Source organism: Neodiprion virginianus, chromosome 3, assembly GCF_021901495.1.
Source record: "Neodiprion virginianus isolate iyNeoVirg1 chromosome 3, iyNeoVirg1.1, whole genome shotgun sequence".
Taxonomy (NCBI): Eukaryota; Metazoa; Arthropoda; class Insecta; order Hymenoptera; family Diprionidae; genus Neodiprion; species Neodiprion virginianus.
This window is the reverse complement of record NC_060879.1, coordinates 21,921,254-21,948,650: the sequence shown is the minus strand read 5'-3', so window position 1 is coordinate 21,948,650 and position 27,397 is coordinate 21,921,254. Positions and strand designations below refer to the sequence as shown.

At 38.3% G+C, this 27,397-nt stretch overlaps 5 protein-coding genes across 11 annotated transcripts in view; 3 read left to right on the top strand and 2 right to left on the bottom strand.

Annotated features, from left to right (window-relative positions):
• Positions 1 to 3,418, bottom strand: LOC124301671 (thioredoxin-related transmembrane protein 1). Its single transcript, XM_046757036.1, has 5 exons — positions 3,180 to 3,418; positions 2,504 to 2,665; positions 2,069 to 2,243; positions 1,724 to 1,825; positions 1 to 1,636 (listed from the first exon to the last, which is right to left on the bottom strand). Exons 1-5 carry the CDS (start codon positions 3,323 to 3,325, stop codon positions 1,373 to 1,375), a joined length of 849 nt encoding a protein of 282 aa, XP_046612992.1. The 5' UTR covers positions 3,326 to 3,418; the 3' UTR covers positions 1 to 1,372.
• Positions 3,419 to 3,540: 122 nt separating this feature from the next.
• Positions 3,541 to 8,807, top strand: LOC124301668 (uncharacterized). Its single transcript, XM_046757031.1, has 4 exons — positions 3,541 to 3,726; positions 3,897 to 4,415; positions 4,772 to 5,364; positions 6,250 to 8,807. Exons 2-4 carry the CDS (start codon positions 3,905 to 3,907, stop codon positions 8,488 to 8,490), a joined length of 3,345 nt encoding a protein of 1,114 aa, XP_046612987.1. The 5' UTR covers positions 3,541 to 3,726; positions 3,897 to 3,904; the 3' UTR covers positions 8,491 to 8,807.
• Positions 8,808 to 9,279: 472 nt separating this feature from the next.
• LOC124301669 (cilia- and flagella-associated protein 91-like) lies at positions 9,280 to 13,595 on the top strand. Of its 3 annotated transcripts, none has more exons than XM_046757034.1 (10): positions 9,280 to 10,004; positions 10,085 to 10,293; positions 10,375 to 10,708; positions 10,982 to 11,304; positions 11,389 to 11,610; positions 11,676 to 11,971; positions 12,174 to 12,444; positions 12,562 to 12,685; positions 12,969 to 13,019; positions 13,248 to 13,595. In XM_046757034.1, the coding sequence occupies exons 1-10, from the start codon at positions 9,677 to 9,679 to the stop codon at positions 13,307 to 13,309; spliced, it is 2,220 nt and encodes a 739-aa protein (XP_046612990.1). In that variant the 5' UTR covers positions 9,280 to 9,676; the 3' UTR covers positions 13,310 to 13,595. The 3 variants fall into 3 exon arrangements, with proteins under 3 accessions (XP_046612990.1, XP_046612989.1, XP_046612988.1); XM_046757033.1 differs by having other exon boundaries at positions 9,281 to 10,004; positions 12,818 to 13,019; XM_046757032.1 differs by having other exon boundaries at positions 9,283 to 10,004; positions 12,818 to 13,595.
• A 593-nt stretch (positions 13,596 to 14,188) lies between these two features.
• On the bottom strand, positions 14,189 to 16,271 carry LOC124301670 (F-box only protein 28). Its single transcript, XM_046757035.1, has 3 exons — positions 15,896 to 16,271; positions 15,467 to 15,715; positions 14,189 to 15,349 (listed from the first exon to the last, which is right to left on the bottom strand). The coding sequence occupies exons 1-3, from the start codon at positions 16,010 to 16,012 to the stop codon at positions 14,588 to 14,590; spliced, it is 1,128 nt and encodes a 375-aa protein (XP_046612991.1). The 5' UTR covers positions 16,013 to 16,271; the 3' UTR covers positions 14,189 to 14,587.
• A 1,841-nt stretch (positions 16,272 to 18,112) lies between these two features.
• LOC124299682 (heterogeneous nuclear ribonucleoprotein L) overlaps positions 18,113 to 27,397 on the top strand; it is an 80,115-nt gene continuing 70,830 nt past the window's right edge. For 4 of the 5 annotated variants that reach the window (XR_006907037.1, XR_006907036.1, XM_046752963.1 and 1 more), the window contains exon 1: positions 18,120 to 18,396. Coding sequence is in view for 3 of the 5 variants with exons in the window: in XM_046752963.1 (XP_046608919.1) it covers positions 18,334 to 18,396 (63 nt within the window). In the remaining 2 variants the exon portion in view is untranslated. Of the gene's footprint in view, positions 18,397 to 27,397 lie in introns of all 5 variants that reach the window. The other variant, XM_046752965.1, reaches the window with a different exon arrangement.

Genomic DNA, 27,397 nt, shown 5'->3' with positions numbered 1-27,397 from the left:
TAAAATGGGATACACCCTTGTATATCTATATATTTATTTAGGCAGTTAGTATTACAGAGCTTTTGGCTACCCTGCACATTACACATTTCTCAATAATTCAACTCATCAATATCACTCGTTTTTCATTCAACCATACGTCATATTTTTATATGGATAATTTCATTCAGTAGGAATGTAATGAAGTAGTAGGATATTTATAATATCAATATCATCGTATATCAAGAAATGTGAAAATAATACGGTAGTATAAAACATCCTACCTAATTGAAAATCGTCGTAAACTGTGCGAAATTAGAAATTAAATTAAAGGAAGAAAACTTACATTAGTTTGTGTATTAAATATTAACGCTCGTCTCTTACTACTATGCATATTTGACACAATCAATGTAACTACTCATACCAACACTGCGCGTGATAATATACGGAAGACTAATATCAATATATGTATGTTGTTTCTTGCGATCAAAACTCCACGCGAAATTATAACTTTCCTTCTAAACATAAAAGGAATAATTAATTGCACGATTGGAATCTAAAAGAAATTCTATCCATTTCTATCTAACCGACACAGGCAAATTTGGCCAGAATAAGTAGAACAGGCAAGAATAAACAACGTATATCGGATCCTCCCGACATTCATGTATGTACAATTTTTCACCTTGGTATACAGTGTAAATGTTCCGTATTATGTAATACGGAGTATGCAGAGAGCACAAAACCATAATTAATGTTAATCTGAATTTTATCACCCTCACTGTAATTACAGAAAAATTATAATTATAATATATTAATTTTTGGATCCCTTTCACAGTATGGTTAACCAGTTTATAATAGCATTATAATCACGGGCGCATACATTGGTAGATTTTGTTGACCGAGAAAATTTGCTGTATGAATTTCAAGATGAATGCAATCGGTAATTTACAACATTGTATTTAATTGCAAATTATAAAAATAATTTTCGTTATATGTAAAAAATATTCCCGAGAAAAGTCGTTATTAATAAAGAATGACCAAATGTCTAACGTACACATTTTTCATTTTACCTATAAAGTAGTGGAACAACACAAGAAAAGACTGTCAATGATAATGCCAACAGTCAACTAAGAACAGATGACAAGATACGTGCATTAAAACCTCCAAATAAGATTATTTTCAATACCCTGACAAAAAACCTTCGCACTCCATTGCCGAAATACTCTAGCAACACTAGATTCATCGGTCATACATGCAAAATGGGTTATCGAGTTACGTTACGATTTATGAAAAAAGATTCGCAAAAAACTTCTGCATTATTAGTCAATAGTATTGCGGTTCCTAGCCGTCCTTTAAAGATGGTAATACTTCTTTTCTGAAATGCTATGAGATATAATTAGTCAGCCTTGCGTGGCTTTCGTTTGCGTACATTCGGGCTGCTGGGTACACTTTTTGTTTCGTCTTCCTCCTTATCTTCTTCCTGAGCATCAGATCCACTTGCATCTTCATCGACCAAATCATCCTTAACGTTTTCGACCAATTCTTCGTCACCTTCGTTCTTTTCCTGCATAAAACCGCCAGACCCATCCTTTTCTTTTTTCTTACTAGGATATGAGACTGGTTTTGGCGGATATATAAAATCGATCAGGCAAACGATGAACTGAAATATACAATGATTTACTCAATACAGTTTAGCTATCAGCCTCAAAGTTATCAATGTGATGAACAACATCCGATGTATACTTACAAGTCCTAGAATGGCGCCAAGGATTATTGTAGCAATTGAAAAGATCAAATAGCTACCCCAAGTAGGCAGGCCATAGTCTTCCATCAGTTTGTTATGCATTCCCTATAAACGACAGATTCAAACGATTGCAGATAATTCAGTCTGTTGGCCAAAGTGGTAAAAAAAATTCGTAAACTTCAAATTTGTTGCACTCCTGAAGGACTTTTTTTTAGAATCAGAAAATTTCTCATAGTGCAGATGTTGCAAATATTTTCAATATTGATAGGACTCAAACCAGGGCTTCAGTGAATTATCAATACGCAGTACAAAAATAGCCAAACTGAATCATGCAAATAAATTACTCACCCTCAATATTTGTGATAGTTTGAAAAAATAGCTGATTACAGACATTTGGATAGAGTTTGGGCTTTTCCAACTGGAAATAGGCTCAAGTTGTAACCACTTTTTGTCCTTGACAAACGATATGAGGGATTCCTTGTCTCGTGGACTTTTGTACTGCCTAAATATACCATCTTTTGCGCTAAAAATTGAAAATGAATTCGAAGTATAGATGACCAGATTTATGATCAATAATCACATATAAAATACACATATTCAGTAATAGTCGGATCAAATAATGTTTTGATTTCTTCACAAATTTCTTCCAACATTTTACCTAACAAATACATTCATTTTCTGTAGCCTGTATCATGTTAGTATACATTTTTCTATGAAGCAACATATAGTTAATATGTGCCTATAAAATACAAATTCTCGTTTTTTATGGCGTGAACAACCTACTGGAATATTGTCGGTAGGGCAGTAACCATAAATCGTCCACTAAGTCCAGGTGAATCTGTGACGTCTACTTTGCCAACCCGAATGCCGAGATCATTTTTCCAGGAGGCAAAACTCTCCCAAACTGGCTCCAGTGCTTTACATGCCGGACACCAAGGTGCGTAACTGAAATTAGGAGGAAACTATTCGAGAAACGTATTTGCATTGAATAAATAATTATCCTATCATAGATGCGCATAACATCGAATTCAATTTTTGGCAACTTAACCTAACCTCTAAAACAAAACAAGTTCCTACATATTAAAAACCGCTGTTAACTTGAAAATTATTAAATTCATTTGTAGGGTAAGAAAGAATTGTTCGGACGGATTGTACATGACTCATAGAACGTGGTAACTGACAGGGCATGGCGCCGAGATAGCGGTAAAAGCGATATACGAGGAGGTTGAAAAACCGGGCGTTGGTAGTCATGCGGTCACCGCAAATTTTCAACAATTCAGTTTCAGAGCCTCGACGTGGGCGAAAAAAAATCAAAAAATAAGTAGTCGTCGTAGTGAATATAAGCGAAAACCGGGAGCCGGGTGATTTTTCACACGCAATAAGATATATCGATGATATGCATGTGTGTACACTAGTAACGTGTTCCTGTCTAGCGGATGAATGTTTGTTCGACACTCACAATTCCACCATCCATTCTCCGACCAATATTTTATTCCAGTTGTCTTCGGTTAGCTGTAGCGAGCCTCCATCACCACCGAGAACGCCGTGGATTGACGATAACACGAAAAATATAGAAAAACAGGCAAAATATCGTACAACAATCATTTTTTCCGACTGCAACACTTTATCAGTTCAATGCATGCCCGCCGACGGTTAACAAAGTTGAAAGTATTCAGTATTCACTCGATTATCCGCGGGTTGGGTGTGTTCCGAAATCTATTTTAAGTTTTCACGACCAGCAGATACATACATTTGGTTGATGTTAAGAATGTTTGGAACACATTTATGGTTTCCTTCCAGTGACGTTGCGCCCTCCAGGGCCGTGTCGCAAGCCTAATTTGAGGTGACAACAAACTAAATAGTGCGTAAAAATACAAAACCCGACACCTGTCATTCCTGATACATCGTCACTCAGCCGTCCTAACGTCGTCTGTACATATGCGGTGGAAGCTTTTTTCGGCCTGATAGAGTAGATCGACTTCTCAGAAGTGGTTCAATTAGATTCGGTAAGAAAAATTATGAAAGATATTTTACGCATGTACGTACATACGAGGGTTATATTAATCTTTATGAAATCAGCTGCCAATTCCAACAAAATAGGGTATATTCTGCCTATATTACATGCAATACATAGTCACATTGTACATAATAAAACACAAAATTATTTTCACTCTAGGGCCAATCATGTCGCCTGTGTACCCAACATTGCCCAGGTTGGCTGTACGCGACAGTTTGGACGATGAGGATCTAAGTGACGTTGATGACGAGGTGTTCATAAGAGATGGAAGAAACGGAGGTCTGAAGATAGATGACGAAGGAGGAGTCAAAAGGCCGTTAATGGCACCCCGTAGAAAATGCAAAATAAGTAGACAAACAGATAGGAGAAGACCAAATTGTAAAGCACTGTTGGTTCCCTGCTGCTATGGAAGTATAGCGCTGCTCGTTCTCTTAGGACTAATCACCCTGGTCATATTTGCCGTCAGTGTATTTCCTGTCCCGTTAACATTTCTACAGAACTGGCTTGCACGAGGCATTAAACCCAAGGTTCCTAAACTTGATATCGCCGCTTGTACATCACTTTCTGCAAGCACTGTCTGGACCAGGTCTTTACCCAAATTGACATCAGAAGCTCCTCTGCGAAGCCTAGATGCTAATAGCGACAATATCGACGACATCATTGTCGCCTTCAGTACAGGTTTAAAACTGACACTGATAATCATATTTCACTGTGTAAAGACATATTTTAATTTTGTTATGTTTATTTTACAGATTGCATTATTTCAGTTCCGTTGTCTCTATCTTTAGTTCGTTTGCTTGTAAGTAAAACCATGCTTAAAAGAGCACAGGATTAATCGATATATTCAAAGATCCTACATACTATCAATTTATTGAAGTGCAATAGTCTTAAGTCAACTGTTACTTATTTTTTTCACCCTTTATTTCATATTTGTATTACACTTCATGATCTGACATAAAATGTGTTTAAAATAACCATCCATATAATCCTCTGTACCCGCCTTCACGATACCAACATTCACGAATCACTTCTAGGACTAAGTGACATTGAAGCTCCTCAGTACGTGTGCAACGTATACTTTGGAGGTCAGACTGAATGCTTGGGTGGAGTCCTTGCTCTGGATGGAACGACCGGGGAGACAATATGGACGCACTGGTCTTGGCATGTAATATTTTCCCTGGATTGTTCTATGGACGTCAATGGTGACGAGATTAAAGACTGCATCGCAGCTGGCCGAGGTGGGACAATGCGCGCTATAAGCGGGCGAGACGGTTCTATGATATGGGCATTGCCGCTTCAAGATTTCGACAAATCCGACCATCACAGAATCCTAGATGTTTATGATGCTAATTACATGGCTGATATAGACGGTGATGAGGTCGGAGATATTATTGCTGCTCATACGATGCAAATAGGTACCAAGAGATCCAGTAATGTTGTTGTCGTGTCTGGGAAAACTGGGGACATTCTTCACAAAATTGCTATAAACAACAAGGAACAGTTGTTCCTTGCCCCACAGGCTCTGGTCCACCCAGACGGGGAAAGAATACTCGTCATAGTTACAGGAAGCCACGAACAGCTAGGAGGACTATACGTCGCTTCATTTTCAGACCTTTACGCAGAATTTGTAAGTAAAAATGTCGTGGAAATTAAACACTTGTACGCACTGGTAGGTGTTCACCTTTGCACACTTGATTTTTCAAATTAACTTTGAATAGTTATTATCGATACAAGAAGATTCGCTCAAAAATAAATAAATAACCAGATATAGATAGAAAATACTATTTATATCTTCGTTGAAAGTTTTGAACTTGAAAAATTGTCTCTAATTGTTTAAAATTGTGACACATCCATTAGGTATTAGAGTTCTCGAGGAGCCTGCATTTTTTATATCATGGTGTTGTGAATTATGTGAAACAAAAAGAACTGATGGTTTCAGATTCAACACACATGTACTTTTTGTCGAAGCTAGAAACTCATGCCATCACTGGAAGTTCTTTTCTCGGTACGATTTTTGTAATTTTATCAAATTTCAATACATCATTAATTTATAACTTACAGAGTCTAAGTCGGACATGAATCGTTCCAGTTCCTGCGAAAACTTATTAAATTTCATAAAAATTCTACGAATGGTTTCAAAATTATTGTTTGAAAACGTGTTAAGCTGAACATTTACAGATTATTTTTCAATTTCCAAAACTTCACGTCAAGATAAAATTAGTAACTTGTGGCCACTTAATCAATGGTTATTTATAAATATTTTTGTATCAATAGTAGCTGTTCATAGTTGACTCAAAAATAAAGTGCGAAAGAGTGACAACTTCTCTTAATCAGACAGGTTAGCAATCATGTTTTCCACTTGTTGATGTGACACTATTGGTATCGAATTAAGAAAGAAATAAAAACTGGCTTCGTTACAGCCAGTATGCCAAGCAATATGAACAATATAAATAAATTATCATTCACACTTTCCATATTTGATTTAATATGACCTCTATGACATTTTTTACAGAAGCTGAAAGAACTATATCATGACTCGAAAAAAGGTATCTTGACACAGCCTGTCCTTGCAGATATAACAGGAGATGGCACAGAAGATATCATAGTAGCCAAGTTCAATTCCACGATTACCGCTTATGATGGGCGATCATTTGAGCAGATATGGAACTACACAGTTCCAAATTCAGAAGTAATTAGTAGTCCGATTCCCGGTTATTACAATGACGATGAAATTCCAGATTTTATGGTGAAGCACCAACTTGGGCCAGGATTTCCAGTGTATTATTATGCAGTGGCCACAATTTTGGATGGAAAAAGCGGTAAACCATTGTTAGAAAACGAACTGCAAGACAGTATGAGTGGTCAAATTTCAGGATTGTCTGTTACCGTTGATGGGTATGGCAATGACTGGTTCTTACACTGGTCAGCCGACTGTTTGAACCATGAAGGAGACAGAAGCGTGTTCGAGTTTCTCAAAACTACGTCATTCTCTTCTCGAATGGGAGCAGATCTCTGCAAGTTACGATTCAATTCCACACTGTCTACTAAATTGTTGGCATTAAGTCAGCACACTGCACCTCCTGGGCTGCCAATATATATTTCTGATGAATGGAAAAAGTTGGAGTACAATAATTCCATTGATCCCAGAAAGGAGGCTGAGAAATATTCAGAAATGCACCCAGATTATGACGGACCTAATCCAGAAATTGGCGTTTCATCCATCACTGAAAGATCGCTGAGAATTCACCCAAGCCGTCGCGTCGGGTCGAGCAACTCCCAGAATGCCGAAAATGATATTTTTGCAGATCAATTCAATTATTATCCGAATTCGAAACTCGGTAATGATTTCCAAGATCTCAAAGCAGGCATTGCCAATGTTGGTAACAACCCTGAAACCAACGTGTCTGGGGATTTTGATTCTGATGAGGATTGGAGAGACACCAACAAATGGTATGATGAAAATAAAGATTACGATCTTTACGATGAAGGATCAAACCATGACATTGATGTAGAAAAAGGTAACGGAATCCGCGAACAGCGCAGCGATTTTATTGATACTACAAAAATCGGTAACTATACAGACAATGTGAAAAATGAATTGGACCCGAACATGGATTATACAAATGGACAAACCGAGAACAACAAGTACAATCGGACAACAAACGTTGAGGAAAGCCTGAGCTATCCGGAATTTGATGTAAACTTGGACAGTTCTGCTGACACTCAACAGAAGCGGAGTATCAATGGTAATAGAAATAAGTCTGAGGGAATTCAAGGTCAAGAAGAAATAGCTGTCGGAAATTTACAAAATAGCCGGAAGTATGAAAGATTTTTCAAAATAAACAAGCGGCCAAATCATGAACTACTGCCCAAAAAAAACGAGGATCCATCTTCAACTGACGAAAATGCTGGCAAAGTTGTGGAAGCACGCCTACTCCATAAAGGATCTGTTCTGAATGTATCAATTCTCGATGTAACCGAAATAAGAAATTCTAGCGATCAACCAGGCTGGATAGCAAAAATCATTGAGAGACCAAAAGAGCCAAACGGTACGGAAAAAGTAGAAGTAGTCGTGAATGAGGTGAGAGCGAAGGATTCTTGGGTGACGAGAGACATATTTTCCAAGGTAACAAAAAATAGTGAAGAAGATGCGAACATAGAGAAGATATTTAAACGGGAATCAATGAAGAACCGACAAATTTTTCTGAATAATAATAACAACAACAAAATCAAATCAAAGAGAGAAGCAAAACTTGTTGATTCTCAGAATGAATATGTGGATGGTGTACAAAGACAACCGCCTACTGGCATATTGTTGCCTTCTTTGGAGAGAATTGGAAAGCCTTCAAATTCAGTTGATTTAGTGTTTTTAACGTCATGGCTGCCGCCTTCTGATGCCTCTGTTATCTTGCTTCAACAGGACCTGGACTGTATTCATAGAAAAAGAAAAGAATCTACATCGCCTGGTTCTCGTGGGAAGAATACTAAAAAAGAACGAACACAGACGATACTTGAGTGCCTGGCAGAACGTGGCATTGATTACAAGATACTTCAAGAAGGCACTGATAGAGAGAACGTGAAAATACCCCTAGGTCAAATGACAATTTACAGAATGAAATTAGAATGCGTTTGTCCTGAAGATATGTTGGCAGGACAGACTTGCAGAAGTATATCGTCGCAGCAAAGCTGGCCTCAGCATTTGGGGCCTTCGACAAACGGGTATTTCAAACCCCTGAGAAAACCAGCTTCTTGAAATGTGATACTATGCATAATTGTATGTATACATTAAAAGAAAGAAAAAAAAAGTTCTACGAAATTATATGAAATAATTCTTTCAATGTATATCGCATAATCAAAAATTGTTAGCATTGAAAATATTTTCTTCTTATTTAACTCTACATATAATACATCGGTGAATGCTAGTCCTTCGTCAATGGTTATAATCATTATCTTTAGTCCGTGTGATAAGGAATACAAGCTGTGCCGTTACAGAATTTTTTGACGACATAAAAAAAAAATCAAACCGATAATCGCATGTAGACACCTATCTTTCTCTTTAATTACGACACATGATAAACCCATTTTAAAGTAATGCAACATAATGCCTATACTTCAAGATTCAATTGTTGATAGTATATTCGAAAACTAAAAGTTTGAATGTGAATAAACTGATGTATACATTATTTTTAAGCAAATAAAGAATTATCATCCGATGCAACATAGCAGTTTCTTCGTATTTCTCTACAAAAATTTGGAATCTGAAGGGAATATGGAGACTGGCGATGAGTAGAAATCAATTCTGTTGCCATGGTTCTGTTTTATACAAAGTGACAAGTACCACTATTCAGAACATTATCATGTGACCATCTGTCTACTACTGTCTGTCACACTTGCGATACGTTCTTTAAAAGTTCAGGAGAGAAATTAAATTTAAAAAAAAATCTCACAATGTCTACGCGGACAAATCGACAGCCCTTAACGCGGACTTATGACTATTTGTACGGTAAGTAAATACATGATGAAAATGTCTTTAAGCACTTACTAATGTCTGTCATGTGGAACACTTTAGATCCAGTATATACTGTATGTAGTGCTAAAGACCACTTCAAGGCAGCTGTCATAGCTGCGAAACGTACCTGTTTGTATGTGAGTTGTATGTGCGTCATAGATTTACCCAAATCAAGATGCTCACTGTACATAATCGTTTAATTTTATGTCATCTGCATAGAGAACTTGTGAAAATTTTCCACCTGTATCTTATGATCAACTAAAGTATCCCGACCATCTGCTAAAAATCCGAACTGAACCATTCTGCGCATTGGGACAGATGAATTACGAAGCTCGTATTCGGCAAGTTTATATGAAAGTTAGTAGCTTGCAGTTGAAGTAGGAAACATTTACAGTATGTTGATGGCTAAGCAACACATTGGCTGCAGAGTATGCTATTTTTCATTATTTGCAGTGACTCGCCGATGATTAAAATTATTTACAGGGCAAATTTAGACCCACCAAAGCGTATTGATATCAATGGACAACACAGACACTTGTTTTACCGAAGACCAGTTATGCCGTTTTTAAAGCCAGCTGTTCCTACAATGCGATTTCACATGAATCTTGAATATGACAATATGGAAAAAGCTATGAAAGATGCGGCGGTACGCTGTTGCCATTTGCCAGATAGGACACAGACTAAGCAGACACAAACAGACTACAGAGAAAGCGAGGCACAAACGTCTCCGTGGACACCTCCTTACAAAGTGCGACCAGGTATGTTGGCTCTTACGAAAATGATCATTGAATTGTTGGCATACGGATTGGAGCTGATTGTTTGTCCTTATGTCTCATAGACGAGAACCCTGAAGTTCTGACCATTGCCCATTTGAGTTGGGGTCATGGATTGCCAGCAGGAATGCACGAGGTGGAGATCATAAACAGAATGAGAATGAAAAGAGCTTGGGAGGCGATACTCCCTCCAATGGATAACGCGACTAACATCAAAACGCGAACGACTATAATTGAAGCAATGGAAATTGATGACTGGGCGTTTCGCGAAGCCGTAAGCATTTCAAATTTAAACCTCACGAATCTCGCGACACTTGCGGCCCTTGGATTCTTAGTGGACATTTGGGTTTTTAAGGAGATTCAATTTATGATGGACACACGAATGGAATTGATGGAAAAATATGCAAAGCTAAAGGATGCGGCGAGGGAGAAAAGCATAGGGGATCGGTACCAGAGAGTTGAAGATTTGATAGACAAAAGGCGAGATATGGAGATAAGAAATATCAGGCAAAAACTTGGACGAGAACTAAGAAAATTGACGGTAAAATATCACGGTGGTCAAAATAAATGGGCAAAAAAGTGCAGCGCAGCGAGAGGTCTTGGTGACTCGATTTTCAAGTTGAAAAAAAGTGCCAAGAACTATCACGAGATCATTAACAGAAGAATACTAGATGATAAGAATGTTCCTGGTTTGTAACTCAACAAATTACAAGTACTGTAGAAGGGATTCAACAAGGTGGATCAGGGACAATTGAAAATTAATTTAGCACCTTGTGCAGGTCATATGTTCACGAAAAAAAAAGGCGAACGCATTACATTTATTCTAAATTCTGCAATCAAAGATAAAAATTTAGCAATAATTCATTAAGCAAAAAAAATAAATAAACAAACTGTCCCTAATTCACCCCATTTTCCAATATCCACAAGAGTAAAAGTGATATTTCTGTATTTTCTTGTAACAGATGCGGATGAAAATGATAAGTACGTACTGCTTCCTACATATTCTGAGTTGAAGGCAGTTAAACCGAAGCAAAAGGCACATGAACTCTGTGTGCGAGAGACTAGATGGAACGAAGAAAAATTGAGAAAGCTTCATGCTGAATTAAAATCGATTAGAATGGACATCAAGCCGGATAAAAATACCAGCTTCATGAAACGTAGATACAAACTTCCACCTATGCCCATCACCCCAAAACTGCCAAACGAGCGTAACGTGAATGAAAGTCAGGAACGGGCAGCTGTATTGATTCAAACGTTGGTTACTGGAAGAGCGATTCAATGCGTTGTGAGTTTTGTAACTATTGTGAGAAATCCAATACCATCAAACTCGATTGACTTGGCATAATTATGTATCACTCCGTGACACTAGATGTTCGAGGGACGAGATAGGTGTAGAGAACTGATTGAGGAACTTCAGTCAACACATTGGCTTCAATCAGACACCAAGAAACTACGACAAATGGAAAAACGGCACGTTATAGAGCTTCAGCAAAGCGAAAATCACAGAACGCTGCAGGAAGATCGGTTGAACGAAATATTAAACATGCTGGAAGGCATGACGTTGTCCGGAATGTTGGACTACCTGAGCAAGGTATGAAGTATGAAAGTGAACTTTAGTTTATTTGCATTTGTCGAATATTAATAAAATTTTCAAAGGAGTTGGTGCGACTGAAAGATGAGCGTAAAGCGCACGCTTTCGCTCTGCTTGCTGAACGTGAAAGAACGAAGAGGGAGGCGGAAGAAGCTGGAAGGAGGCAGCTGGAAGAACAACGTCGCAGAGAATGCGATGAAATGTTCAGGCAAATGGTGAAGGTAAATCAAGACACAGTCGAACTTTACTTGGAAGACATAATAAAGGAAGGCATCGAGTGGGTCTCAGACGCTGAAGCAAAGCAGTATATCCTAGAGACGGCTGATAAAGTGGATAAGACACTGCAATATGCAAATGAACAGTACGTGCAGGCAAATACGAAGTAATAAATTAAAAATTTTAATATGTGTATGCACATATATGTATACAGGTTTTTATTTGTATTACATAACTAGTAATTAAACAACTCATATTAACAATGAATCCGTAAGTATCAATGGATCAAGTTACAATATATATTTAATAATATCCGTACAGCTGAAGTATTCTTTCTTCACATACAGTGCTCAAGGTTTGGCTGAACAAGAAATGGTTTCTGATATGATTTACAACTTCGTACTCCCTGACGTCGACAAACAAATAGTGAGAAAGAGAATGCTTGAGCGGCAGGCTAGCTACCTAAAAAATGCACACGCTGCTATTTACAACAAGATATTGGAGCTACCACCCATTGAACGAAAAACACCCTCGACAGAGCCAACAGCTGCAGGTGAAAGTGACAAAACAGCGGAAGTGGAGGAGGAACGGTTAACAGAACCTGACCAGCTGGTCGAAGTAAATTACTACTTTTTGAATCGAGTACTTGAACAGCTTGATAGACTTTGTCCACGTTATGCCCGGAGCCATGAAATAATATTCTAATATGATAGAAAAAAATCTTTATTTACACAGGAACTAACGGAGGAAACAAGTGCAGATTGGATAAAACGTCGAATAATCGGGGAAATAATTAGTCCAGAAGAGACGTTGACTGGCAGCATATTAAAGCACCTTATCTCTCGGTCTGTGCTCTCTGGTTAGTTAGCAATTTATGAAAAAACAAAAAGAACCTCAAAAGATACTATTTAGAAGTGTTTTCAGTTAGTACAATTTCCAATTGTAAATACTTCCTTTCGAAGGATCAAACTTTTTACTCGATATTTTATAGATGGCGAAAAAATCGCGCGTTACATACTTGAAAATGTTATCAAAGATGTGGAAGCCCTAGTTGATAATTCTCAGATGTCAATATTAAGTAAGTTGTATAAAGAAAATTTACATCTGTTTTATGCTATTGTTTTAAACCCATCAATTTTTAGTTTCAGCACGATCCTCAGCCTCAGGATCATCTGGGTCCTCCTATTCTAGCGGTGAGTGATTTTCTTTAAACTTTTCTTTAAATTATGATAATTGTAACAAATCCTGACCAATTTCTTCAAGACTATTAATTTAACATTTCACTACTTTTTTCAAAGATTCTCCTTTGATCAATACTGGTTATCGAATTTATTCGTTAATTTTTTTGTAAATTCGGAATAATTTCTTTGGCTTTCCATGCTAGTTAAACTTGGCTTTAAATGATGAAAAACACATTTTAGTTTCCAGTGCTAAGTCTAATGCTCCTCCAAGTCACGTCAAGGACACAGAGACTTTGGATTAGAATCAATTTCTCATTTTGAAAGTCGCTTCTTAAATTATATTTATTATGTTATATACAAATAGTTAACGTGGTTGAAGTTAGTAACATTATTATAACGAACCATTGGGAAAAAATTTACTATTTTCCAATTTCAGAATGATTCCAAAGGAGCTAAATTTTCAAACAAGTTTTTTTTGCTTTAATACGGTTTACTAAATTTCAGACAGTTTGAAGGTGCGAAATAACAGTTTTCCTCAAGATGCATTGTTATAATGATGTTACTAACTTTAACATGATTATATTTAAACCAATGAAAAGCAAAATACAATGCGGAAAGACAGTCGAAAGAAACCGTGTGTAGAATTGGACGTGTGTAACAAATGTTATCTTTGCAATGTTCATAACGAAAACTAAAATCAGCCATTTGCAGAGTAGTCCATACTCACAGTGTTTTTATATGTGCTAGTTATCATCATATTAACTCAATAGCAGACGCTGATATAGAGTATTTTCTGTAAACGTTATTATCTGTTCTTGAAAATAATAACGCTTCATGTTTAAAAATGTATTAAGGTCCTTACGAAAATACATTATTTTTTACCCAGCATATACCTATATAAGATAAATTAAATTTCATTAGCACAGCTTCATTTCATGCAAATCACTTTTGCTACAAATATTTCACAATCTGTTTCTCAATTGCTGCTGTACAATAATAATATATTTCGAGTGTAAAGTACCACACGAGTCAAGGAGTCCCTATATGCTCACATGTCATAAATCCTACTTTCTGTGCTACCTGTTGTCAAAAACGAGAATGTTGTATAATTTTTTAGCTCATAAAAACTACAAAGTAACTAGAGTTGTTGACAGGTAGTGCAGAAGAATTTTCACACGGCATCTTTCAAATAGGTTTACTGTACTGAAAAAGTTCAAAGTGACTTCTATGACAGAACCCCATTGCTCATATTCTTCGATACAGGCTCTATTTTTTACTGATATAAAATAAACTAAATTAACCCTATGAGTAATGAAAGTGAGCAAAAATTTGTGAGAAAATTAAGAGATAATTAGTTAAACAATGCATTTTTACAGCAATAATGTATTTATATTATTTAACAAATCAAGAGAATTAAAGAAATAACAAAGAAAAAAACAATCTCTAAAAAATACCATTTACACAACAGCACAAAGAATAATCAGTCTTGTTCACGTTTCATAAATATTGATTAAATACAAATTGTTGAATTTTTAAAGAAGCTTCTTTTTACATAAGTGAACACAATTAACCATGGATTATTAGTTGGACGTAGATGGAATCTCATCCTCCATATGTTCCGTATCCAACAGGTCTGATAAAAACTTTTTAAACTGAACATCTTTTGGGCTAGTCGATGATTTACGTTCGACAATCAATTTCCTCTTCTTAGCTTGAAGATTTTTACTTTGTACTCGGACCGACTCTCGAGACTTGAGTCTATCGATATGCTTTCTTTTGCAGGTTTCTATGGTGTCAGGCTTTTGCGTTTCTTCCCTGGACCTACTCAGTTCAGCTTTTAAGTCACCTATCTTTTGTTCCCACTCTTCAAGGTGCTTCTTCATCTCCGCTATCAGAGTGTCTTGTTCACGAAGCTTTTTTCCTTGTTCCTGTATCTTGATATTCTGTCTCCGCATCTGAAAACCCTGCCTCTTCAACCTCAATTTAAGTTTGTTTATCTTACTTCTCACTGACATAACAGAAATGTAATTTCTTTTCGCCCGACTTTGTATCTTGCGAAATGTTTGGTTCAATTTCTCAGGACTCAAACCATGTGCCAGTGTAATATTCCCGCTATTGGTATGATGTGATATCATCAGGCTTGCGTTTGGCAGGTCATAAGTACCTACGTGACTCACAACAGATGTGCAAATGCTGTGCTTCAATTTTGGCAATATTTTTTCATCAAAATGTTCCATTGCCATGCTGCTGATATCTCGCAACTCTTGCAGAATCTCATGAGCTCTCGGTGGGGTTTTTGCGTCACGTATTAACCGGAGGACGCGGAATATCTCATCGATAACCTTTCATTTTGGTAGTACCGAGAAAATCATAAACACAGTTAGAGGGTTTTTGCTCAATTTATATTTCCGTTGAGCATCTTTTTGTTTGTTTCTTTTCACTGAGCTAACAATACTCACTTTTCCAGGAATAAAACAGCACAGGTTCAAGTCGACATATTTGATGAAAGTCATTGATAGCATAGAAATCCTAGTTTCTATAGCTGTTAGTATATCACAGTGACGGGCCAAAGGGTGACTTCGTCTCTCTGATTCCCTTCTGGGCAGTTGACATTTTACTGCTCTTAGGCATTGAGCATGGTACTTTTCCATCAGGTTGAAGCCTCGATTCAGAAGCTTTTTACAAGTTCGATCAAACTGCTTGCAAACCTAGAGATGATAAAAAATTCAATAATCAATCACGTATTGCACAGAGGTCGAGGGTCATTTACGACGGGATCATTTGAAAAGCGCAGAACGTTAATGGCGAGAAGGTGGGCGATGATAATTGATGGATATCAAGGACACCGCGAAATAGTAGAGTACAAGTATGTAAAAACCGCTGCTTACCGTTCTGTTTCTAGCGATTTCATCGTATGTTAGGTTAGACAAAATTGTTTCTAGAACAACGTCGGGGAGGTTTATCAACTGTAACATGTCGTTGGAAGAATTTCCGACACACGGCATTCACGAGCTAACTTTTTAAATTAGGGAATTCAGCACCGTCAAAACAGATATTTGTATATATTTAATAACCACTGAGAGGTTTGTGACAGTTACAACAGTTTGTCAATGGTTTGCTAGCTGCCGCCATGTTACAGAAGCCACGAGAACCTTGCTCACAAGATATAATCGCCCCGAATTAATACAATAATACCGTCAAGAACGGAAGGCCAACTGACTGTTCCACGGACTTGTGCGGACAGAATGGCGTGGCGTGGCGGATAGACGCTTTACAATTAGATGGACGCGTGATGTTCCGTTAGCACTTGTCAGCTAGGGGGCCGAACGGTGTGGGAAGATGCGTCTGCAGCGCTACCCTGCGTTGCTTCAATGCACTGAATAAGGAATCGATGGTCCTGTGCGAATTGCTAAACAGCGCGCTAGACGCGGGTGAGGATTTTTGCCACCATTTGTAAAGATACATTATTCAAATATTCGCACGTGATGCACGTATGTAATGAGATGTTTTTATCCATATTGCTGTTTATTTCGTCATATAGGTTTGTGTGGTATTATATTATTATCCTTCATAACAAAACTCATTGTTATATTTGCACATGTTTGAATACCGGGCAATGTCGCGAAAGTGCTGAGAACATCAGTAGGTAAATAAATCAGGCACAGATCCCCAAAAATAGATTGGAAATTTTTCCGTGGAGTTTTATTTAGAAGAATTCGATATCACTGTAATAGCAATGTAATTGACTGAGGATATATAAAATATTTCACCTTGTGGACTTGGCTCCACATTATTCTGATATGCCGACTCGATTTTAATTAGCATCCAATAAGAAGAGTCGGTAATTGAGAGCAGTAGAATCACCCCTACACTCACTAGGACCCACCCAGGCGGATCAGTTCAGGGCTGAACGACTTTATTTACTTTCGGTTAACGGAACCGTGTGTCGTGACAGCATAAGAAAATCGCGCCTACGAATTGGCAAGTGTGCTACACCAACGTGGCTATGGTTATTTATGGGCAGGCGCGTTTGTCAATACAGTCTTCAGTCAACGCCGGGCGGGTTAAGATCCACACGGGCCATGCCATACCGATTGTACATCGCAATGCCTGTATTGTTATTTTTCAGTTCATCACAAATGTAGGGTGCCTAGACTATGACGTTATGTCCTTTTTCTACGTTTCTCTCATGCCCTTTCATTCTGCATTCGAACGATTTCTTAGTCGCGCTAGAGAGACGGATTTATTGACATTCTTTATTATTATTAGAGAGAGGAAGAAAGCAAGAAAAAAGGCACGCGATATGAAGGAAGTAAAAACGGTGCGGTATGACGTCAAAAAGTGACGTCATCCTTACCGTTTTTCAGAGTGGCCCAGAGGTGCTGCTCGGTGGCGAAAACTGAAACTACGCGAAGCGACGCCTTGTCGAGCTCGGTTTGTGTCTGTTGGATGCGTAGGAAGTTCGACCTCCTCTCCTACCAATCTCTGGTTTCGTTCCTAGCTGCATCACCATCCAGTGTTGCCAATCCAATGAATATACATTCGGGCATGTGCGCTTTTCGGATTTGAATAATCAATCTCGAAAATACTCAATAAGTTTTTCTCTTCGTTCACGGTCACCCCATCTTTAATATTGCGTAAAGTACTATGCACGAAAAGTAACACACCGAGTACTGACTGACGCGTAAAAATATGCGTTCAGCGTACATACATGTATGTATGCATGTACGTACCTACACCAAATGCCACGGGTATACACAGATATATTTTTGCATTGTAGGCTAAAATTTTTATCCTTTGGAATAATCCTAATATTACAGTATCGCGTATGATTGCGTGCATTATACATTTTGGTATCCACGATTAATCGAAAAAAAGCGATTCTTTGTCAAGTACGGTTGGTCGAGTGACGGGAACAGAGAATACAGCAAAACAAAACGTTGAACGCATCATCGCGTACAAAGAAGGACGGGGTGTGCGAGTGTTAATCTGTGTATGCGCGCGCGCATACACCAGCAGCGATAGGGCGGCGGGGGGGGGGGGGGGGGGGGGAATAGTTGAACAGAGCGGGAAGTTGGCACCACTGTCGGCGACCGTATCTCCGGTCTCCTCTTGGATCCGCAGTTTCGGAGTGGCGAGCTCGCGTTCGTCAGTGATTCGCAAACCGTTGGTGAACGCGTTCAACCCGTCCCGTCGCGCGTCGCGTATAGATTATACATATTCGCGTCGAAGCTGTCCCAAAGTCCGCGTCCTGAGTTCCGAACAATCCGTCGAGAAGTAGAGAAGCTCAGACTCGGCTTAAGGGCAGCTAGTAAACGATCTGGGAATGGCTTTCAACGGCGATGGACCGCACTCGAAGAGGCAACGTCTCGAGGAGTCGGGGCACAGGGTAAGCGATGCCGAGATGCACATTTTTCACTGTAATGCGTGTCGTTTCCATTGTTAGAAGTGCAGCGGTATCATTGCACCCATGTTTCCTTATTCCCGCGGGCCCCGTTCGCCTATCGAGAATGAGTCCGGGACTCCTGATCGCCGCCGGTTTCTTAACAATCTTCAAACAACCCCACCACCACCGACTGGTTATTACTCACGGTGCATCGATTATCCGCACGCGGTCGGGCTGCTGCGTACCTTGGAGATTGCACGCTTTCTGGTCGCCATTTATTGTCACGATCACGATCATCTCCATTGTTCGTTCCCCGGCGTTTGAAAATTGTCTCGGTAAAATCTCCTCCCTCGCGGGAAACACGGACACGTCGCCAACGGCAACCGCGTAAACTCCGTTCGACGAGTTTCTGCCATTCACATTGTATATACTTCGTCACGGTAGCCGGAGCCCTCCGACAACAATTCGCTAATCGATCGATCGCCCGCCGACATACTTCCTCGCTTCTTTCTATCTGTCCGTTAACCTTAGGAGCTCCGTCAAAGGAGTAAGACTCAGTCAGTCGTTTACCGGTCTTCTCCTCCTCCTCCTCCTCTCCGTCGTCGACAACCTGTTATCGTTTCTCCCGGCGGTACTCGGCGGAGTCCGTCGGTCGCAGACCGGTGGCCACAGGTTCCGTTGCCAGAAATATTGATTATTTCTTGAAGCTTCTCCCTCCCCCTCCCCCCCCCCTCTCTGTCTCACGCTTTGCCGCTGCTGCTCGATTCTTGTTTCCTTCTCGTTTGCGCAGATCTGCCGATCCTCGCTCCTTCCACTGTCATTGCTTTTTCTTTTGCTCTTCCCCCATTTTATCGAACGAGATCAGCGCTCCTCGAGAGGCTGCAATCTCGGATCCCGCTCATCGTCGGCTGGCTAGCTATAGTAGCAATTATTGACAAGACGGTGGCAGCCGAGTCGCTGTCGTTTCTACGTAGCCTTCGTCGCCGCCGTCTTGCGCCCAGGTTACTTACACACCCCGTTTCTTGTGTCAGACACCTTATCTCTCACGCTGTCGCTGCGAGCGAGTTCGCCACGATTAGACAACACAATAAACTCTCTCCTCATCTTTCATCGCGAGCCCGCCCGCCACTGCATCGTCCTCCATTGTACGTTTATTAGTTTTTGCTTTTTGTTCACGATGCAGCGATAAATCGTTATTGCTCCTCGGACAATGAATGCCTAATCCGTACAGTAGAACCTTTAGTCTTTGCGAGACCGAAGTTAGTAGCGTTAACGTAACGAAACATCATGAAAAATATCGTTGATGTGAAATTTTAGAATAACTTTCAAGGAGTCGGTTTTTTTCAAAATAAGGGTAGGTATGTTTTGTTTATCATGGTTTACTAACAATAAGTAGCAGAAATATCTTAAGGTGCGAAGTATCGATTTTTACTAAATATGCATCGTTACCGTAACGTTACTAATTTCATACTTATTCTTCTTTCCGGTTTACGTACTTGTCTATTCGGCGGAAATGGGTCATCGAGAAGAATGAGGGAAAATAAACTTACCAGGGAAGAAAAAAGTAAGATGAAAGCAGAGAATATGATTTTGTCTCTGCAACCGGTGATACAGAGATACAGAGAGAGGGAGCTTGAAACCTTATAATCGCAAGAACCATTTTTCTCCGTCTCGAGTAATCTATACATATATTATAAGAGTATATATTATATACTCTTTGCAAGTATAATTACTTTTCTTCAGCCAACCGGCGTGGCATTCCATATTCGTTACACATAGAATAATACATACACACACACTTTAAATGTACACACACACATACATCAGTTGGGTAGACGGGTAGATATTCTGTAAGCCGGGCTACTTTGCTCCTTCTGCAGCACTTCCCTCGGCAGCTAATATATATATATATATATATATTAGCTGTATATGTATATACACATATACATATACATATAGAGAGCTTTAGTTCAGGCCTCGGGGAAAATATTCCTCAAAGCTAACAACGAGATGGGGGTTATTTTATACCCATAGAACAGCAGAGGAGACTGGATAGAAGATCAGAGATTCTCTTCTCGCGTAATGCCCGGTGCCACCACGCTGCATACGATTTTGTAACTGTACGTGAACAGACATTCCCTTGAGAAATTCAAATACTCTTGCAAATACATATATGTGATAGACTAGAATGTCTAATTTTCGATGATCGAGAACCTCCACTGACAAAAACGGATGGATAACCATCCCTGCGCGTTACGTCACCGTGCAAAATATGGCCCGTGCATCATTCCTTTGCTCATTTGTACGACGAATAACGCGCGCCTCTGTCATTAATCTCACATTGAATTATTTAATAGTTTTGTTTCATATTACATACGCATATTTATATGTTTGTATACTTATGCGTTATCTTTTAAATGACGATTTGCACGATGAATGGGCTGTGGTGCGTTTGCTCGACGGAAAAACACGATCGTGCAAAAAACGAATAAAACAAAGAAAAAACATTGGGAGGAAACCGAACGAAGAAGAAAACAATATTCAAACATGGCTGACAATGGGTGAGATTGAGGGATTGCGAATAAATGATGGTACAGCCCCAGGAGAATCAAATATGTGTCGAGCATGTATATTCATGTGTTATTTTAATATTCTCTCACTCTTTCTCCTCTCCTCGTTTTCTCTCTCTATCTCTTCCTTGCCAAGATTGAAATGCCTTTGTGAAGTCCGAATTATCTTTTTCTGTTCGTCTTCCCGCCGGCTTCTATACTGCAGAGACAAACAGCTGTCGCAAGTTTTTCTGCAGTATGCATTGGCATTGGTGTAGGGTATAGGGTATAACAAAGTCCTCTGTACAAAATGACGAAGGAAGAGAAGTGAGTCGAAAATAAAACGACAATAAAAATATATTGAAGGGGGAAAAAAGGATGAAAAATCTGGGATAAAAATGCTTTATTAAATTTTGCTCAACAAATGGTACTTTCTCTCAGTACGGATGAAAAAAAAAAATTATTCAAATTTCACCTAGCCATGTATGTAAATTCTTGAAAAGTATGCGTTTTTTTCATACTTATAAAATCTTATTGGAAATAGTCAGCGCGCACGTAAGCCGTTGTTTATGGTTAATTTTACGAAGCACGTAGCGCGATGTCGTTATTGTTATTATCGGCACATCGTGTTACAGACTTATTTACGGTTATTTAATCAATTCTGCCAACGTACAACGCGACCATCACCTGCTGCAGCGCGTTTTACAAAAAAAAACACACTCTTACACATACATTAGAATCTGTTCCGCAGAAGATCGTCGAGAAGCACTTGGTCACTTTCACGCTGCTCTGTCCGCACGACGTTGCTTTGCAATTATATTTGCAGTACTTAGTTACGTTGTTGCATGCATACCGTGGCGGAACAATACGGCTATAATTCGCGTATCATGGCAATTCGTCGGTGGTTGTAAAATGGTGTGGTGGTGGTGGTGGTTGTACGCTTCATCGCATGCACCCATCCACCAGTGATTTACTCATTTATTTACTTCTTACTCACATTGTACTCTTTCTCATCTGAAGTGTGTGTAAATTTTACTGACGAAGAGTGGAGTGGGTGTATAATCAGTGACGATGCACGTAATACACGTATTACTTGGTTACATATCGAGTTTATTGTTGGTTACTTGATTATTTTGCCGATTGGTTGATCGGTCGGTCGGTTTATCAGTTGAGAACGACATGATGGATTTTCCGTTCTCTCCATGACCATCTAAGGAGGGAGCGAGTTGCCAACTTGCTTTCTTACTTCGATGAGTTTCGCAAAGTCGACAGACTTTCTTGCTCTGTCTACATGAGAGCTTCGGTTCCTCTTTTCACCGTGCAATTGTAAATTGTAATCTTTTCAATCGCAATCATGAACGGTACTGTGACGATTCATGTTGAGGAACCCTGTTTCGCGTCTTCGGAATCGTTTGAAATTCAGCAAATCGTAATACAACAAGACACACTCATGTTTTGAAATCTAAGTTTCTGCAGAGAGATTAAAAATTGGAAATAAGTGAATTTCTTATTTACTCGTAGATTTCTAGCCGTGGTTTACATATACGGTTCGTGACGACTATTTTAATTTTTCTTTTACCAAAGCCAAACAGCATACGGCTTTGGGTACAAAACAAATATGAGATTTGTGTAGCTGCAATTATGAAATCTAATGTGTTTTGTCCGTAAATACGGTTCTTTTGATTGTTGTCACTGGTATTATATTTCTTCGTAACTATTGCGATAATTTGATGCTGGTGTAACAATGAATTAATGTTGCGGTCTAACTTAATTAAAAAAACATTTAGTATACTATACAAACTTATTTAACCGCGGATTCAACGCCATAAGAATCATGAAATTTAACGTTAACAATTATAATCACACTTAATAATTGTTTTACTATATATTCCTGTAATACCAACATTATTAATGTCCATTTTTTTCTTAACATGTGAGAAGTGCATACTTAAAAGCTTTAAAATTTTTTTCAACTTTTCCTGCCGGAGAACAAAAATTAACTGAAATACCAAAGAATTTCCTGAAAATTTTTGTAAATGCCTCCTTAACAGGCCTGGGAGGTTTCCTAACAGAGGAAAGGGACGTTGATTTTTTCCATTTCTTTTTATCTGTGCCTCGGTGAGTGACCGTCATGTTTGATATAACGGTGCAGTTCTATTTTATATCAAAGTCTTGATTGAAGTTCTCTCTGTCTCTGTGTGCATATCTACAGATTTGTATACATTATATATATTGAATTCATACATTGATACTGGGAGTTTATATATACATACACACACACATATGTACACACGCATAGGTATAAATAAGGTTGCGTTTTTATGATTTCTTTTTTAATATCGATTTTTTTATTCCCTTACGATCATGGCTCCAGGCTCCTGCAGACATTATTATTATGGGCGATACGAGGGAAGCAAGCATTAAAACTTCTACACGGTATTTCTGGATGAAATAACTTTTACACTCACGCATACGTGATATGTATATTTTCAATGATTATACGCATCGGAGATTTCTACGGTAGTTGTAACGACACGTTTTTTATAAGCTAGATTAAGAGAGAGAGGGAGAGAAATTGGCGGTCCTGAGGGAAAAAATATCACAGTAGCAGTATGACGATGGTTATTTTTCCCATCAAGTATATTCAATACGGTTTTTTAATTTTTTTTATTTTCTTTGTCAACTTCACGTAGTTATTATTGACATTTTGTTTAGGATGAGATTAATATTATTACATACCGAGAACTGATAAAAATTTGCGAAAAAATTGCCGGACGACAAATAAATTCAATAATACTCTGCTTTGATATTCTCAATTCTGGTTGTAATTGTACGAAAATATGTACACATTGTGCAGATTTGAAGAAAGAGGGTTTAATCAAGACGTGAAACTTTCCGAGGTGTACTTCGGTCGGATGGCTGCTCGAAGATATAACATATTTTATTCCATTAGGCTTTGTGGGCGGCGGCGAGAGGAAAAGGAGGAAGCCTACCTTAAATTATGTACAACGCCAGCGTTTACCCCTACAATCCAATGTCTATTCTCGATGTTTCAAAGTATTAACGCCTCCGCGCCTCCGTTTCTGCTCTTAATCGCGCAGTGGTGAAACTAAAATCGTTCCCTCGATAATGTTAGTGTTATACGCGTGCTATACATACCTGGATCGTGTTATAGTAGCACTTTATTTGATTTGTTTCTATTGTTTGCAACAAACCGAACGTACGTGCTTAGTTTTAATATTATATAACAGGAAGAGAAAATTAATAATACAAGTAAAAATAACGAAGTGGAGAAAAAGAAATACTAGAGAATAGGTAAAAATTAAAGAACCGGAAGCTGGGGCGACGTAATGTCGGGATGAGGTAAACCGCGGGATTTTTTCTGCGGCGCCTCGCTTATTATAATGCGCCGCAGTCTGTGCGGTATAGTAATTTAAATAATTTTAATAACTGCGGTGGCAGGCGACGGGGTGTTGTATAAGAATCGTATTGCCGGTGTTGCACGGACCGGAAATCGTATTAACCAAACCTTAGAGTCGTCGGTTCTGCTGTTGCCGCTGCTTGCCGTGGCCGTGCCATGCGTTATTTGTCAAGCGTTTAAGCATCCGCGAACACGAAGCGCGTCCGGCTTATAATACATACTTATAGTGGATACGCAGGTATAATTCTCACACACGGTCAACTAATCCGTCTGCCTTCCTCCTCCTCGTCATCGTCGTATGCCAAAATCACTCTCTTATAAGTTTCTCGTCTGTAGTTTCTTAAACCGCTGCCCTGATCCCATGTAGCAGGATCTACGATATCAATCAAAGAAAAATTGTGCAGTGACAATCGATATATTATTTCACAATCCCTTCGTTCAAGCTGAAGCAGAAATGTGCTTTTCAAAGTGATTATATTAGTTTCGTCCGATTTCACAGAATATAATATAAAAAATTGCGTCTTTCGTTGAAAAGAAAAATGATGGTTAAAAAAGTCGTTTTTCTTTTCAGAGAATATATCTGATTTAAGAAAAACATTTCTTTAGATTTAACCTATAATTAGATTTGTGCTCCTTAACAATGAATATTCTTTTCAAAATATGCTTGGAAAGTTAAATTTTTTGAACCTGTATCGGTACAGTGCGCTAAAACCAGGCTGGCGCATGCGCTTGGATGAAATTCTCAATTTCACACACTCGGGGTTTCTTGGCGCATGCGCACTTTGCGATAGTTTAATTTTACGCACGGAACTTACTCACGTGAGTTCAACGTGAGGTTTGCGCGTTTAGGTTAGGTTTTAAATTGTTTAAGAAAACTGAAACAAAAGAGGAAAAATCTTGTCGTCTTGTTTTTACTACGTTTTCACGATCGAAAAATACAAAATTGTTGTTCTTGTTGTAGCTCCGAGAGAGACAGATTGTTGTTATTCGATGTATTCATCCCACTGCGTTAGAAAATGTGAAATACATAATAGAAGAGGGAAGATAATAATGCACAAAAGTATGTGTAAGAAAAAAAAAATTATCCTTCATTATTCAACAGTTGCAGAGACGGAATTGTGTAAAAATGCATACATGTTCGATGGTGTAGTTACGTTACTGTTGAACAACTGCTCGTATTGACAATAAATGTATTATATCTTATAGGTACTATACATTGTGCACACATGTTTATTCGTTCGTTTAAAAATATATCATTTACTCGATTAGCTGCAGTCTGTATATATGTGTATATTGTTATTTCTGATACAATTGAGGTGATTTTGAGGTTGTTGTTGGCTTTATTTTATTATTTTATTTTTTATAAATTTTATATTTAGTCAATTTGAATCGCATCTTTTCTCTTTCTTGTCTTCAATTTTCTGTTATTCAAACGAAACATCGTCGAGGTGTGCCATGTAATTAATAAATAATAGCTATTTTTACACCAATGTGTAACAGGTCTCGAAACATTTGTCGGATCTTTATCTCCGACGCGATGATAAGAATCGTCAAACATCTTCAAGCAGCGGTGTTCTTCATTCTTATTATTGTTATTGTTGTTATTATTATCACTATTCTTTACATACGCAACACTCGAGATAACGAGTAACAATAAAATACGCCCTTACTTGCGTGGTATCTTGATACATGCGTATAATAAAAATAATAATAAAGAAACTCGTAATAAATGCAGAGCGTTGTTTGTTGTACGCGGTGAGGAACACAAATGTGGAATTTCCTGAAAATGAAAGAGCGGTGACAAACAAAAAAATAAAAATAAAAGAGGTGAAATATATGCAGCTTATATTTTGACAACGTTGGATAAAAAAAAAAAGAAGATGAATATGAAGAAGAAGAATTGAGGAGATTATGTAAGGACAGATGGGTTAAAACACTCTCTTTTTTTTTTATTTTATTTAGACGCTGGGTGATTTATTCTCACAATAAGTTCACAGGCCTTCTTCTTTCGTTTCTTTTTCCTTGCCGGTTATCTTTCGATGCTATATACGTTCTGCCTTAACCTCACTTAACATAACATAACACAACCTGACCTGACCTAACATACCCTTTGTGGTATTCTTTAGATAAGAAAAAACACGTGCCTGTTTTCCATTGTCATTTTTTATAGCGTATTGGTTTTTTTTTTTTTTTTTCTTTAGCTGGGTTAGAGTTGCAGTAAAAGTTTTCTTCTACAAGTTTGTAATCCCGTGATTTGCAAATTTTTATAATTATTATACTTATATTATGAAGGAAGCTGTAATATTATATATCGATGAACAAAATTTTTGGCAACAGTTTTACATCTGTTTTTTTATACGCGCCAAAGCTGTAAGACTTTGCGTCGATTCGCGTATCAATCCCGGAAACAAATCAGTACATTTCTCAGCTGCGTGTTGCATATATTTATACGTCATGTGGCAATTTATCTGCAAATTTGATTTATTCAATTGTCTGATGGTGACCTCCGATGGGTGTCAGCTGATATCTCCATATTCTCCGACCAAATACTTAATGAAAATGACAATATTTACTTGAATATACGACGTATAACATATTCTCAAGGTTTCAATAAATGGTACACATTCCTTTTTCGCCAAAACAATTCGCGAAAATCGTTGAAAAAAAAGAAAAGAAAACGTAGTCCTAAACCTGTGTCCTCTCTTAACGATAGATAGCTTTGTACGGTTTAGTGCTGGGATGATATTTGATCGCGAGTGACTGTAAATTCAGTGAAACTCGTGAGATAGCCTGGATAAACCTGTACTTCCTATAAATGTTTTGTACATACGCTGAGATTTCACATGTACCAGATTTCATTTCACGTTTCACTGACGTCGCTGCCACGACGGTGGTTGCAGCAGCTGCCAACTGACTGCAGCTCGGGGATTTCGTTCGAATCGAATCACAACACGACTCGAATCCTGTGTGTGTGTGTGTGTATATATATGTATATATATATGTACACACACCTATAACCAGGTACATATAAAAT